At 40.2% G+C, this 14,224-nt stretch overlaps 1 protein-coding gene across 4 annotated transcripts in view; it reads right to left on the reverse strand.

Annotated features, from left to right (window-relative positions):
- Positions 1 to 14,224, reverse strand: part of nlgn3a (neuroligin 3a) — a 177,869-nt gene that overhangs the window by 14,819 nt on the left and 148,826 nt on the right. For all 4 annotated transcript variants that reach the window (XM_052020866.1, XM_052020865.1, XM_052020864.1 and 1 more), the window contains one exon: positions 5,220 to 6,009. In XM_052020866.1, the coding sequence (XP_051876826.1) occupies positions 5,220 to 6,009 (790 nt within the window). The remainder of the gene's footprint in view (positions 1 to 5,219; positions 6,010 to 14,224) is intronic.

Consider the following 14,224-nt stretch of genomic DNA (forward strand, 5'->3'; position numbering starts at 1 on the left):
GGAGCTTAGTCTCTGGACACGTGCAGACACAAGCGCCATCTGCACACTGCAGCTCAACTATTATGGTTCTGGTGACCTTAGTTCTGGAGTGTAGTCACTATATGTAGTTTCCAATTACTACTGAAGATTAGCTCTAGTTCAGAGGGAAGTTTGTTGGATGTGAGGTGCCACTTTACAGTGAGAAAAATTGAAAAGTGCAGGGCAAGGACAGCCTTGCTTAATACCAGTCTTCACTGAGACTGGGTATCTTGTATACTGTTGGTTAGGATCACAGCTTATATGCCATCAGGAAGCATTCATAAGATGGAGATGAATGTCTGTGGGCAGCTGAACTTGAGGGGTATCCTTTTCAACTGATGGAGTCAAAAGCTTTAAGTATTCAATCTAACAAGTGGCTAGCAGCATTTAAAGCTAGCCAGAAAGATTGATGTACTTGGGCTGTAGATTGAGCGAAATCCTACAACCGGAGTTTACTTGGAGAACTTTCAGAGAATGGAACAAAGAAGACAGAAACTTCTGTAGCTCATCCAGAAATTGTTGTCAAATATGCAATCTGATAAAAATGAGATGGCTGCAAAATCGAGAATGGTAGTGAAATATCAACACACTAATGGAAACTGCTTCTGTGTCTTCCATTAAATTTCTATGTTCTGAATCTTTGGTGGTCCTTCCATGCAATAGTTTATGAAAACCTTGTCAAGGTACTTGTACCTTTCCCAATCATCCTCAATTGCATATTAAGGATGGTTGCGGACTATCACATTCTTGCATTAATTTGCTCAGTCCTATATCTCCGAGCGACACAAATAAAATGAAAAATTTAATATTTTTACAAGGAATGACCATATCGTCCATCAGATTTCTCTCTTCCTTCCCCATCTCTAATATTTCCGCTTGTACTATCTGTTAGCCAGAAGTAGTCTGTGAGGAGCATATAAACACCACAGAGACCAGATGGACCAAACAGTTTAAATCTGTGCTTTGGACTCTAACTTGATAGATCTCCTACTTAAATTCTCTAAATGAATGGAAATGCTCTCTTTTATAACTCTTCATCTAAAGTTACTCCCACGGGCAGAGTTAAGAATTGCCTTATCTATCGCTCCCTATTTTCACAGGAAATCTCTTCACAAATGCACTATCCATTATCTTCATAATTTGGAAAATCTAATTTTTGGCATAATTGGTTTAGTGTCCTTGGGCATTGGAACAACTTATCATGCGGTCCTGATCATTATTCGATGTCTCCTGCTGGAAGGTACATGCATGATTTCTAGGATGTGGATACCATTGGGGTTGACTGTGATGTCCCCACTGGAAAACTGGCTGCGGACAGTGTTATATATGAAGGATAACAGAGTATATCTGATATTTGGTGAACCAGACTCTAACAAGAGATCCTGACTTTAGCAGATAAAGAAATTGAACAAATTGATAAAATCCCCCATTAATTCTTTGCAATGATTCTGCACATGATTCTCAGCCACTGTCAGCAGAGTGACCAAATTCATGAATCATCATTGATTTTCTGTGGCATTACTATTTATTTCTGCTTTATATATTTTCTGTTTGTGTTTGTATGTTTGTGTGCCCTGATTAAGTTATTTAAAACAGTTCCCAAACAGTTAATATGGATCACTTTTGTACAAGGTTAATTCTCATGTCCATTTTAGCTCCAGTCAATTTCTCCAGTTTCTGCACAGCAAAATTAATGATTGATAAAAATTTTGCACTGTAGACTTTCAGAGTTTCCAAGATACTAGTATCATCCTTTGTTGATGATTCTAATTGGAATTTTCTGGACAAACCAATCCAGATGCAAAAAAGAAATGTATCATCTCTATTTCATTGTCTGCACACTTGGAAAATGGAAGCAAAGTTTGGGAGAAATCTACCTTGCAATTCTTGTGCCAAACTAAGTGAGGGGTGTTTGAGCTCCTGATTAAGTTGGCAAACACACTGTAAAGCCTGATTGAATCATTGGATTACAGGTTTCTCCATCGTTATCTGTATAATAGAGATAAGACAATCTCAAGTTACATAGCTTTATAAATCTTGACTAGAATTTCATTCCTGGTTAAACCCCAATGTAGATGAGATTCAAAAATGTAGTGACTGGTCTTGGATAAGCAATCCAAAGTATAGGGAATCAAATCCCACCATATCAAATTTGAAAAGTGCATACTATTATCTTTATTTATTCACAGGATTTGAAAATGCTTGTTCAGCCAATGTTCATTGTCCATCCCTAACTGCTCTTGAGAAGATGGTGATAAGATACCTTTTTGATCCACTCCTGTTTGACTCCTGGTTACTTGTGGGCAAGAATCTGAAATAGAATTGTTCCTGACTCTATCTTGGGTGAAATTTCAATTGATTCAATAATGCTCTTTAGTAGAGTGATGTCCTATCACTGCTCACTGGACTGGCCAATATGTGAGTCTTGTCCCCACACTGCATGATTGTCTCTTAAAGCCTTCAGAAACCACTTACTGTTACTTACTGCTTACTATTGAAAACTATTGCTCATGGAAGATCCACTGACAACTATCGGGGTTAACTATCAGGTCTTACCTGTATTGTTAAAACAGTTTTTCATAAGAGTATGATTTGCTGTGAAAATCTCTATAAGATGATCTACAAACGCTGTTGAAAACGTTTGCATATGGTGGGTACTGTCATGATCCTGTACTTGATTAATTGTTTACATGCCCACCTGTCATACCTGAGTATTAAATTTCTGTCACTGTTGATTTCCACATTACTGATCATCACCATAAGTAAACTTTCTTAACAAGAGTATCTCTATACTAGCCAATATTTAGCTTCACAATGACAAATCCCCTTTTGTGTGCTGGATGGTGCTATCTTGCACCTGTCCCCATGTGTATTTCCTCTATTTGATGTGGCATGTGATAAACACAGCTCCACTAGATTGGTTTCCAACTCTTAAATTTAGGCCTCATTTTTAGATAGTTTGTATGTCTTAGGGAATTAATCCCTTTTTGGAAATTTAATATAAAAGCAATACCTTAATTAATTTACAAAGAAAAATCTTAAAATGTGGAATGTACATTATAACTTACTTTAAACTCTTTTGCAACCCTTTACTAAGTAAAGGACATGAACTAAACAAAGTAAATTTATGAATAAAGAGAGGCAGAAGCTGAATAAGCAAATTTTTCATCCCAACATATTTAGAAGTAAAAATAAAATTTACATTATAACATAAATTTAAAAAATCAGTATGATGGTTATTTTTAATAAGAGAATTAACTACATGGTGGTGTAAATCACAGAAAAATATCTTTTTTCAGTATCCTGTTGGTTATTGACAGCTTGGCACTAAACTGGCAGAAGTTTCTATGGTAGTTAATATTTAGCTGGGGCTTACTACTCTTACTAGCAAGCACAGGTTGTTTAAATGTTGCCTGTACATTTGGGCTTGCATGATGCATTCTGCTAGGATGTTTGGCCCCGCTTTTCTCCACCCAACTGTCATAAGTAATATTTCATCTCATGTTCCTCACTTCCCTGATTGAACATGGGCATCAAAACCCTTCTTGCCTGCACACCATGCCCAGGGCCAACATCTTCCCTTTCATTCAGGAGGCAAATATCAGGATCACAACTCGAGATAGAATTAGACTAAAAGCCACCGAGGTTGGAGAATTTAGTTTAAAAGCAATTTTGGAGCAACACAGACCATGTTTTCTCCCATCAAGGCATAGTTGATAAGTGATCAATGATTGAACAAATCTCATACCAACCAGAACTCAGTGTTTGTTGACCTCAGAAGGGGTGGCAATAGAAGCATTACTTTTAATATCTTATTCCTAAGTCAAGGATGAGAAAATTAGATGAACTTCCTTTTCTAATACTATCAAAAGCTCCAGCCTGAAGGAACACTTCTGCAGACGTAGAGAAGGGACAGCATATTACTCAGCTTTGGTGTTCAACGTTTGCTCAACTAATCTGCTGACCTTCACCACCTAGCTTGAAAATAACCAACAGGGTTGGGGTTAAATGCTAAAGTGGTGTTGGAAGCCATGGAACATAGCTCAGCATTGTTCTCGTCAGTATTGATGTAAATAGAAAAGAAGTGAAAAGCAGAAAGACATCTTCAGCAGAAAAAATTTCACTTGGTAGAATTTTCAGTGTCCTTTTAAGTTTTTGTCCTGCACACCAAAAGTAGGAATGCCAGCTGATATCTCCCATTTAAATGTATCCCTACAGTAGTCTCGGTTTACAATAGTGAAGTCAGAATACATACAATTTGAAAATTGGGATGGAGGATTGCCTAAATATTTTTATGGCCTAAAAAGTTTAAATCCTAATTTGGGCATCAGTCTGGTGCAAGGGATAGTATTGTCCAGGAACTCAGTGATCCAAAGATTATTAATTTTTGGGCTGATTATCAAAACTCAAGTGAGTTGTGGCATCAATCTACAGGCCTGAGCAGGGCCTGACCTTGTCAAGATCTGAACAAAAATGTTACTAATTCTGATGCCACCCATAGCCCAGGAGTAAGTCTCAGAAGTGGAGGAAGTAAAGTGAAGGAAGAAGTGGAAAAAAGGAAACAATCATTATCTCTGGCATATTCTTAGTAAGGAGGCAGAAAGAGCAATCATGCTCCTCTTGGGTCCATTTAAAACAGATTTGGAACCAGTAATCTGTAGGCTTTTCCCATGGATGTTGGCAGACCTTGTATGGACTGCTAGTTAAGCCATTTTAGAGATTGGAAAAGTATTCATAGCTTCAACCAATGGAAGGATAACATATTTTCAACAATTTTGCAAATGGGTTGGGAAATAGGTGTATGGGAAATAAAACTGGGCAAACCTATAAGGCCCAACATTTACTTTCAGTACGAAATGACACTTCTACTACTTTAACAAAACTGATATTGTGAAACTACGAAAGCCATACTGATGCAGAGCAATGGCCTGGGTTTTCACGCATATCTGATGGGAGTCTTCACAGAGCTACATTTTTCACTGTACTGCCCTTTTTTATATCCATGTATCTGGTGCACCCTGGGACTCCTTGGTTTGTAGCAATTAGTACCACTTAACATGTTCCCACTCTAGCAGCAGAGCAAGGTCTTACAGGGATCTGCTACACCAACTGCAACAGGTCAATTTCTATATCTTCAGCTGGTATCCTCTCTTACCTACGCAGAACCAGTAGGTAGTAGCACAAAAAAATATGTTGCTTACCCTGTTTTGGCGAAGTTTGTCCAATATGTCATGACGACAGCACTAAGCATCACATCATTTTTTGAAAAGTTGCAGGGAAACAGATCAGTTGGTCCAACCATGGGAATTCCAAAGACATAGGGCACTTCATCACCATGGGAAGCATCAGACCAGGCTGGTTTCATGTCACTCTGACAGTGATGGTAGAAAGCATAAAAATATGTAGGAGAACCATAGCGAGCATGCAGATCAGCTGTTACCACTGCAGGCTCCACCCACTGATGGTCAGTAAACAGAGCCACTAAAGTTTTTCGTCGTGTCTCAGGATTGTCTCGGTCTGCCCAGTCTGTGTACATGAACTTGATTGTTTCCCGGAGTGTATCCTTACCCTCAGGGTAGCCGTAAAGGTTATCCACAAACTTAGAGACAGTGAAGTCAAAGTCACTTCCAGATATGCCATCCTCCTGATCCACTATCCATTCCACAAATTTGAATCCTTCTCCCTGGTTGACTCCCAGCATGATGTCATAATTTAGAAACTCTCCCTGTTCCATTAGAATTTCAGGATCATCTGGTATTACATCTCCGTCAATGACTGGGCCAAATGCAACATGGTACTGTGCTGGCTTGATATCCTGCTCCACTAGCTCCTTGTAGGACTTCTGTCTCAGACAGTCCACCATGTCGAGGGTATCCAACATGTTGCAGCCCACCTTCTCTGCTAGTAATCTTGTGTATTTTGCAGGCTGATAATTCACCGCCCAGCTCGATAAGGCTGACCCACTCTGAATAATTGCTCGTTGGAAAAGGCCTGAAGACAAAATCAGAGAACCAGAAAATGAAAGATCAGAACTTTAGATAGTGGGATTAACTATTAGACCCAAAAAGTAAATTGTTTGGTTCAGTGACAATCCCCACTTAGCTGCCACTTCTTATATCCATAGGGAGATACAGCATGGAAATAAGCCTTTTGGCCCACTGAGTCTACGTCAATCATCAACCGCTCACTAAAGAAGTGCTCCTTCCCATTGTTCATACACCATTGATGCTGGCCATTTCAAAAGCTTCTCCATTCACTGTTTTTAAATTGAACTGCCCATTGATTTGTGGCAGGAACTCTGTGCACTTTCCTAATTCTGTTTCACTGTCCTGCTACTTGCTCAGATTAATTTCAACAATGCCCCTGTCATGTCTTGATTGACCAGGGGCTGAATTTTAAACCTCACTTTCACTCCATGCTGCCTGGATTGGGGAGCATGCCTTATGAAAACAGGTTGAGGGAACTCGGCCTTTTCTCCTTGGAGCGATGGAAGATGAGGGGGGACCTGATAGAGCTGTATAAGATGATGAGAGGCATTGATCATGTAGATAGTCAGAAGCTTTCTTCCAAGGCTGAAATGGTTGCCACAAGAGGATATAGGTTTAAAGTGCTGGGGAGTAGGTATAGAGGAGATGTCAGGGGTAAGTTTTTTACTCAGAGTGGTGAGTGTGTGGAATGGGCTGCTGGCAACGGTGGTGGAGGCGGATACAATAGGGTCTTTTAAGAGACTTTTGGATAGGTACATGGAGCTGAGAAAAATAGAGGGCTATGGGTAAACCTAGTAATTTCTAAGGTAGGGACATGTTCGGCACAGCTTTGTGGGCTGAAGCGTCTGAACTGTGCTGTAGGTTTTCTATGTTTCTATATTTCTAATTGTCTGTTTCCATTTCAGTTTCAGTGCACAGCTCCATCCTAATTCATCCACCTGCTGACGGAACATCTGAGTTGACTTGATCAGTGCCCTTCTGATGCCCCCCCCCCACCAAAACTCTGACCTACATAAACTGCAACATTTCTAGAACATTGTCAATTGCATCCTATTCTAAACCATTTTTATTATTTCTATCATGCTGCTGTTAAACACATCCATGAGTTTTTTTGTATTTCAATGCACTAATTTCAGAATCCCCATCTTTATTACAATTCCTTTCATTCTACCACTGCCAGTCCTATATACCAGCCCATGTCTCTGAGTCTGAATTATGTTGTGCCAGTTCTTCCTTCTTTCAAGAATTGTGGTTGACATTTTAGCCATCACATCCTTGCTGTCTGCAGTTGGTATCTGGAAGCTTGATTCCTACAAACATATCATCAGCCTCCACAGCCCAATCCCACACAAACATCAAGGACTCTGTTCTATATATGTTATATGTCAAGAACGTCTTGGTAAAAAGTCCTTGTCATTTTTTCTACCTCATCTCAGAACATACAGATTTGAACACTTTTATCCTTGTTTTCAAATTGCTGTCCTATCTTTGCATTCTACTGAAAATATGAGGGTGTTAGATATGAGCTGCTCCATGTCCTAACTCACTTCTAACACTCTTACAACATCATTCTTGTCAGAATTAGTCATCAGCCACCTTGCATTCTGGAAATATCAATTCATCTTGTCTCTATTTTCACCAATTTCAAACTGTTGTCTTCTGTTATCTCCCTCAATGTCTCTCCTATTATCTCCCATATCTCCCAAATGAGTTTGTTCTTTGCTTTTCTTGTAACATCAAAAGTAATTAAATAAAGCTTTTAGAAATTATTCTTATTGCTAACATCCAAGGTTTCACATTGTATCCTTGATATTTGAACCAAGAGTTACAGAATTGTCGAGAAACTTCTCAGTTACATAAAATCATAAGAGATATGGCATGTATCAAACAATCCTCAACCATACTGTTAAATTAGAGAAGTGGCTTTTAATCAACATGTTTAGTTATTTCAAATAAACGTCCCTCAAGGATGTCAGCAGCATTTGTCTATCTCTTGCCTGAATTAGTGTTCTCAAGAGGAAATTGGTTAGGTGCAAGGAAAAACAACTTGTAGGCTTATAGGGAAAGAGTGGGGGGAATATCACTGTGGATTGATAGGAGATTTGCTAGGAGCTTGCAAATGCTTGAGTGTTCTATCACTCAATGGGCCAAATGGCTTCTTACATGCTGTCATAATTCCATGATTCTGCCACAGTTGTGGTTACAGAAATACTGGAAAGCCAACAGACATTTCACATTCACAGTTACTTTCGAATGAAAAGACTGTCCCACTCTAGATATCGAGGCACAAAATCTAGGCTGGTACTTCAATGCAACAATGAAGGCATGATGATGTATGCTGTCCTCTGAGATGAATGTAACATATTTCAATGCACTTTTTTGAAGAAAAACCCATTGCCCCTGGTTGAAAAGCAAAACAATGCAGAAGTTGGAAATGTTAAATACATTAGGAGCATCTAAAGATACACATGTTTGCTGAAGACATCTAACGTCCCAATGTGATTAAACTAGAGAGGATGCAGAAAGGATGTTGCAGGGGCTGGACGGCTTGAGCTATAAGAGACTGGATAGGCTCTGAATATTTTCCCTGGAGTGAGTAAGGCTGAAGGGTAATGTCATAGAGGTTTATCAAATCATGAGGGGCATATATAAGGTGGATGGGCGCAGTCTTCTTCCTAGGGTAGGGGAGTATAAAACTGGAGGGCATGGGTTTAAGTGAGAGGAGAAAGATTTAAAGGGTATCTGAGGGGCAAGTTTTTCACATAGATGGTGATGGGTATATGGTACAAGCTGCCAGAGGAGTGGTAGAGGCAGGTACAATTATTGGTTTGGTATTAGTTTATTATTGTCACTTGTACCGAGGTACAGTGAAAAACTTGTCTTGCATACCAATAGTACAGGTCATTTCATTACACAGTGCAGTGACATTGGGTTAGTGCAGAGTGCATTGAGTTAGTACAGAGTGCATTGATGTAGTACAGGTAAAAACAATAGCAGTACAGAGTAAAGTGTCACAGCTACAGAGAAAGTGCAGTGAAATAAGGTACAAGGTCACAACAAGGTAGATTGTGAGGTCAGAGTCCATTTCATCGTATAAGGGAACCGTTCAATCGTCTTATCACAGTGGGATAGAAGCTGTCCTTAAGTCTGGTGGTATGTGCCCTCAGGCTCCTGTATCTTCTACCCGATAGAAGAGGAGAGAAGAGAGAATGACCCGGGTGGGTAGGGTCTTTGATTATGCTAGCTGCTTCACGAAGACAGCGAGAGGTAAAGACAGAGTCCAAGGAGGGGAGGCTGGTGTCTGTGATGCGCTGGGCTGTGTCCACAACTCTCTGCAGTTTCTTGCGGTCCTGGGCAGAGCAGTTGCCGTACCAAGCCATGATGCATCCAGATAGGATGCTTCCTATGGTGCATCAATAAAAGTTGGTGAGTGTCAAAGGGGACAAACCGAATTTCTTTAGCCTCCTGAAGAAGTAGAGGTGCTGGTGAGCTTTCTTGGCGGTGGCATCTATGTGATTTGACCAGAACAGGCTGTTGGTGATGTTCACTCCTAGGAATTTGAAGCTCTTAACCCTCTCGACCTCAGCACCCTTGATGTAAACAGGTGCATGTACACCACCCTCTTTCCTTAAGTCAATGACCAGCTCTTTTGTTTTGCTGACACTGAGGGAAAGGTTGTTGTCATGACACCATTCCACTAAGCTCTCTATCTCCTACCTGTACTCTGACTCATCGCTGTTTGTGATATGGCCTACAACGGTGGTATCATCTGCAAACTTGTAGATGGAGTTAGAGCAGAATCTGGCATTTTTACAAGTTCATGAATAGGAGACGTTTAGGGAGTTATGTGCCGAATACAGGCGAGTGGGACTAGTTCAGGAAGGCACCTTGGTTGGCATTGATGAGTTGGGCCAAAGGGCTTGTTTCTGTCCCATATGACTCCATGACCTTTTACCTCACCACTGTTCTAATGGATAGTCATCAACCTGGAATATAACAAGTAAATCAAAAAACTGCAGATATTGGGAATTCGAAATAAAACTGAAAATGCTGGAAACACTCAGCAGGTCAGGCAGCATCTATGGAAAGAGAAACAGTTAATGTTTCAAGCCAAATGCCCTTTATTAAAACTGGGAAAGAGCGGAAACAAGCTAGTTTTATGTTGTAGAAAGGGTGTGGGTGTGGTATGGGGTGGGGTAAATAGGACAAAAGGGATATCTCTAATAGGGTGGAGACAAAAGGTTAGGAGCTATGGGCATGCTATGTTGGCGCCGGAAGAGTGGTGACACTTGAGGGCTGCCCCCAGCATGTTCTCAGTAATGCAAAAAGATGCATTTCACTGTGTGTTTTGATGTACATGTGACTAATAAATAAATATCTTATCTTAAATGCAGGTCAGAGTTGTACAAAATGCTCATCAGATCAGGCAGTGTTAGTGTAAGGAAAAACCAGAGGTAACAGCTTTTTGGCTACCCTGTCAATTGCTCTCAGAATCTAGCATGTCTCATTCTTAAGAAGGTGCAGTGAATAATGGCCAATCTTACACAATCTCTCCTCATCCTCATATTCAACCTAGTGAATCTTTTCTCTACTGGCTCCAAAGCAAGTGTATCCTTCTTTAGGTAAGGAGAACAAAACTGTACCCATTACTCCAAATGAGGTCTTACTGAAAGCTATGTATGACTTTAGTGAGACTTCCTTTTCCACTCAAATACCCTTGGTATTTGCATGTTTTCTTTCTGTTTATTCTGAACAAGCACACTGAGATCCTCTCGATGCTCATATTTACTAAATTCTCACTGTTTACAAATATTTTGCTTTATTCTATTCTTCCTACTGAAGTATATAATTTCACATTTTGCCACATTATACTGCATCTGCCAGTTCCTTGTCTACTTGCTAACTTATTAGTAAATTGGTTTATTATCGTCACATGTACCGAGGTACAGTGAAAAACTTGTTTTGCATGCCATCCATACAGGTCAATTCATTGTAACGGTGCATTGAGCTAGTACAAGGGAAAACAATAACAGAATGCAGAATAAAGTGTTACAGTTACAGAGAAAGTGCAGTGCAAGGCCATAATGAAGTAGATTGTGAGGTCAAGGGTCCGTCATATCATACTAGGGGACCATTCAATAGTCTAATAACATGGGGATGGAAGCTTCCTTGAGCCTGGTGGTACGTGCTTTCAGGTTTTTGTTTCTTCTGCCTAATGAGGAAAGAATGGGGTCTTTGATTATGTTGGCTGCTTTACGGAGGCAGTGAGAAGTGTAGACAAAGTCCATGGATGGGAGGTTGGTTTCTGTGATGTACTGAGCTGTGTCCACAACTCTCTGTAGTTTCTTGTGGATACAGGCAGAGCAGTTTCTATACCAAGCTGTGATGCATCCAGATAGGATGCTTTCAGCGGTGTATCAATAAAAATTGGTGAAGGTCAAAAGGGACATGCCAAATTTCTTTAGCCTCCTGAGGAAGTAGAGGCACTGGTGAGCTTTCTTGGCCATGGCATCTACATGGTTGGACCAGGACAGGCTATTGGTAATATTCACTCCTAGGAAATTGAAGCTCTCAACCCTCTTGACCTCAGCACCATTGATATAAACAGGAGTGTGTGCATTTTCCCTCCTTCCTGAAGTCAATGACCAGCTCTTTTGTTTTGCTGACAGTAAGGGAAAGGTTGTTGTCATGATACCATATCACTAGTCTCTCTATCTCCCTCCACATTGTTATTTGAGATTCAGTCCAGCACAGTGGTATATCTGCAAACTTGTAGATGGAGTTAAAGCAGAATCTGGCCACATAGTTGTGAGTGTATAGGCAGTAGAGTAGGGGGCTGAGGATGCAGCCTTGTGGGGCACCAGCATTCAGAATAATCGTGGAGGAGGTGTTGCTGCCTCTCCATACTGATTGTGATCCAGTTGCAAAGGAGATGTTGAATCCCAGGTCTATCAAACAGCAGGTGCTTTGGGTCCACCTCCCAGTTCACTTTTCCATGTGGCTTTATATAATTGGTGAACTTAGATATGTTACATTCTGTTTTTCCATCCAAGTAACTGAAGAATCTGTTCTGATTCCTGTGGCAGCCCTCTAGTAAAAGTCTGCCAACCTGAAAACAAGTTGTTTATTCCTAAACTCTGGTCTCTGTCCTTACCCAATGTCATTATGTTACCCGGTATTTCTTGAGTGCTTATTTCATGTTGCATGATGCCTTATTTGACTGCCTTTGAATATCCAGCTATACTATCCATTGGTTCCCCTTACCTAACCTGTTTGTTACCTTCTCAAAAAAATCTATGAGATTTGTCAAAAAGTGCCCTTCCAATCGCTGTAATCTTCCCCAACCTATAACCTTCTGGCCATTTGCTCACCCCTGAGTTTAAACATTATGCTATTGTCAGCCATGTTGTTGGTTATGAAGCCTTAACCTCTGGACTTCACTGTCTAAGCCTCTCTGCTTTTCTGCCTTTCTTCCTTTCCATTGCACCTTAAAACCAAGCGCACTGGTCCAGCTTTCATTATCTTTCCTAATATCTTCCTCAGCTTGGTGTTAATTTTTGTTTGATAATGCTCTAATGAAGCACTTTGGGATATTTTTGCTACACTAAATGGAAGTTGTTCTTGAATTCTGTATTTTACATGTTAACTTAAATAACAAAGAGTTATAATTAGTGCATTAGTAAAGCATTACACATTTGTAGCATAAATGCTACATTCATAATTAATTGGATTAGAAAAGGTCTAATCCCAATTCCCAACAGTTTCCAATTCCTAATGTTTTGTTTAATGAGATTGTCTGTCTCTGCTTTCTGGTACAATGCATTTACAGTATAAATTTAATCCTGTTAGCTTCATCTTTAATTCAGAAGCATGCCAATAGGTACACTGATTTTTTTTTGTATTATTCATGCACAGGATGCAGGTGTTGTTGGCAAGTGCAGTATTTATTGTCCATTCCCAATTCCCTTTGAACTAGGTGTTTACTAGACCTTTCAATACTCAACTACATTGCTGTGACTCTGGAATTGTATGTATGGGACAAGGATGCCAGAGTGTCCTTTCTAAAGGGCACTAATGAACCAGACTGGATTCTGATGACAATCTAGTAGTTCATAATTTACATTCACTTCATGACAGAATATTAACATCTTATGGACACTGATGTTGTCACACTACATATTCTAAATAAGCATCACCATGATAACCACCAAGGATTCAATGTGATCTCTGTGGCCATTTCAAAGAATATTTGCCTTTTAAGCTGATGGTATAATGCTAGCATTGGAGTGATACTCGCAATCTGAAATATTCCTCTAATAAATGTCATTCCTGCCACTCTCTACCGCATTAAATAGCAGGGATAGCTTTTACTGGGGTGTGTGCTTTGTACCTGTCATAAATTGAAGACATAAGTTGCCTGCAGGACCATAATGACTAACAACCATTTAATACATTGCACTCAGAGGAACTGCTAACAAGTTGTTAGCAGCCATATGAAGTTCTCTTCCCTTCTGCTCTCTACCCCTCTTAATCCTCTGAAAAGCCCAACTCCTTCCAAGATGTGAAGCTCATGAGAGGAGTTTTCATACATTTCTGAACAGGTGCCAAGAAAAAACATCCCTTTCACCTCCAGCCACTGATCCTTCTTTCAATCTTTCCTCAGTATTATTATAATTGATATTACCAACACCAGCCCTTATCTAGTTCTCCAAATCTGTGGCCCTGCAAGCTTTTCATTTTGCATTGACTGCATTGATCTCAAGGCTGCCATCTCTTCCTTCAACTTATTCTTTCAAGAAGCTTCAAAACTACAAAAAACCTTTTTAGCCCAGCTTCCTCTTTCCATCATAATCCAAAGTATTTCAAATTGAAGTTACGCCTACGTTACCTTCTACTTCCCAATTCAAGTAATTTTTATTCAATAATGACAAGTATCCTGCACAATGACACCCACTTCTATTAATTCTTTGTTGTTTCTGATAACGAAGTACTATTGTTTCTGTTAATACCAATGATAACTAGTATACAGGTCGTCCCTAGGTTACGAATGTCCGACTTATGGACCGCAGCCCCCCTCCCCCCCACACCCCATTTGGGAGACCAGCGGGATGGATGGGGATGGATCTGCTGGTTGAGTCAAGCAGAGCTGGAGAGCTGGGCAGACTCACACACTCACTCACTGAGTCTGTGAGGCCGGCTGGTGGCCACTCTTCCTGCGC

Source organism: Pristis pectinata, chromosome 8, assembly GCF_009764475.1.
Source record: "Pristis pectinata isolate sPriPec2 chromosome 8, sPriPec2.1.pri, whole genome shotgun sequence".
Lineage (NCBI taxonomy): Eukaryota > Metazoa > Chordata > Chondrichthyes > Rhinopristiformes > Pristidae > Pristis > Pristis pectinata.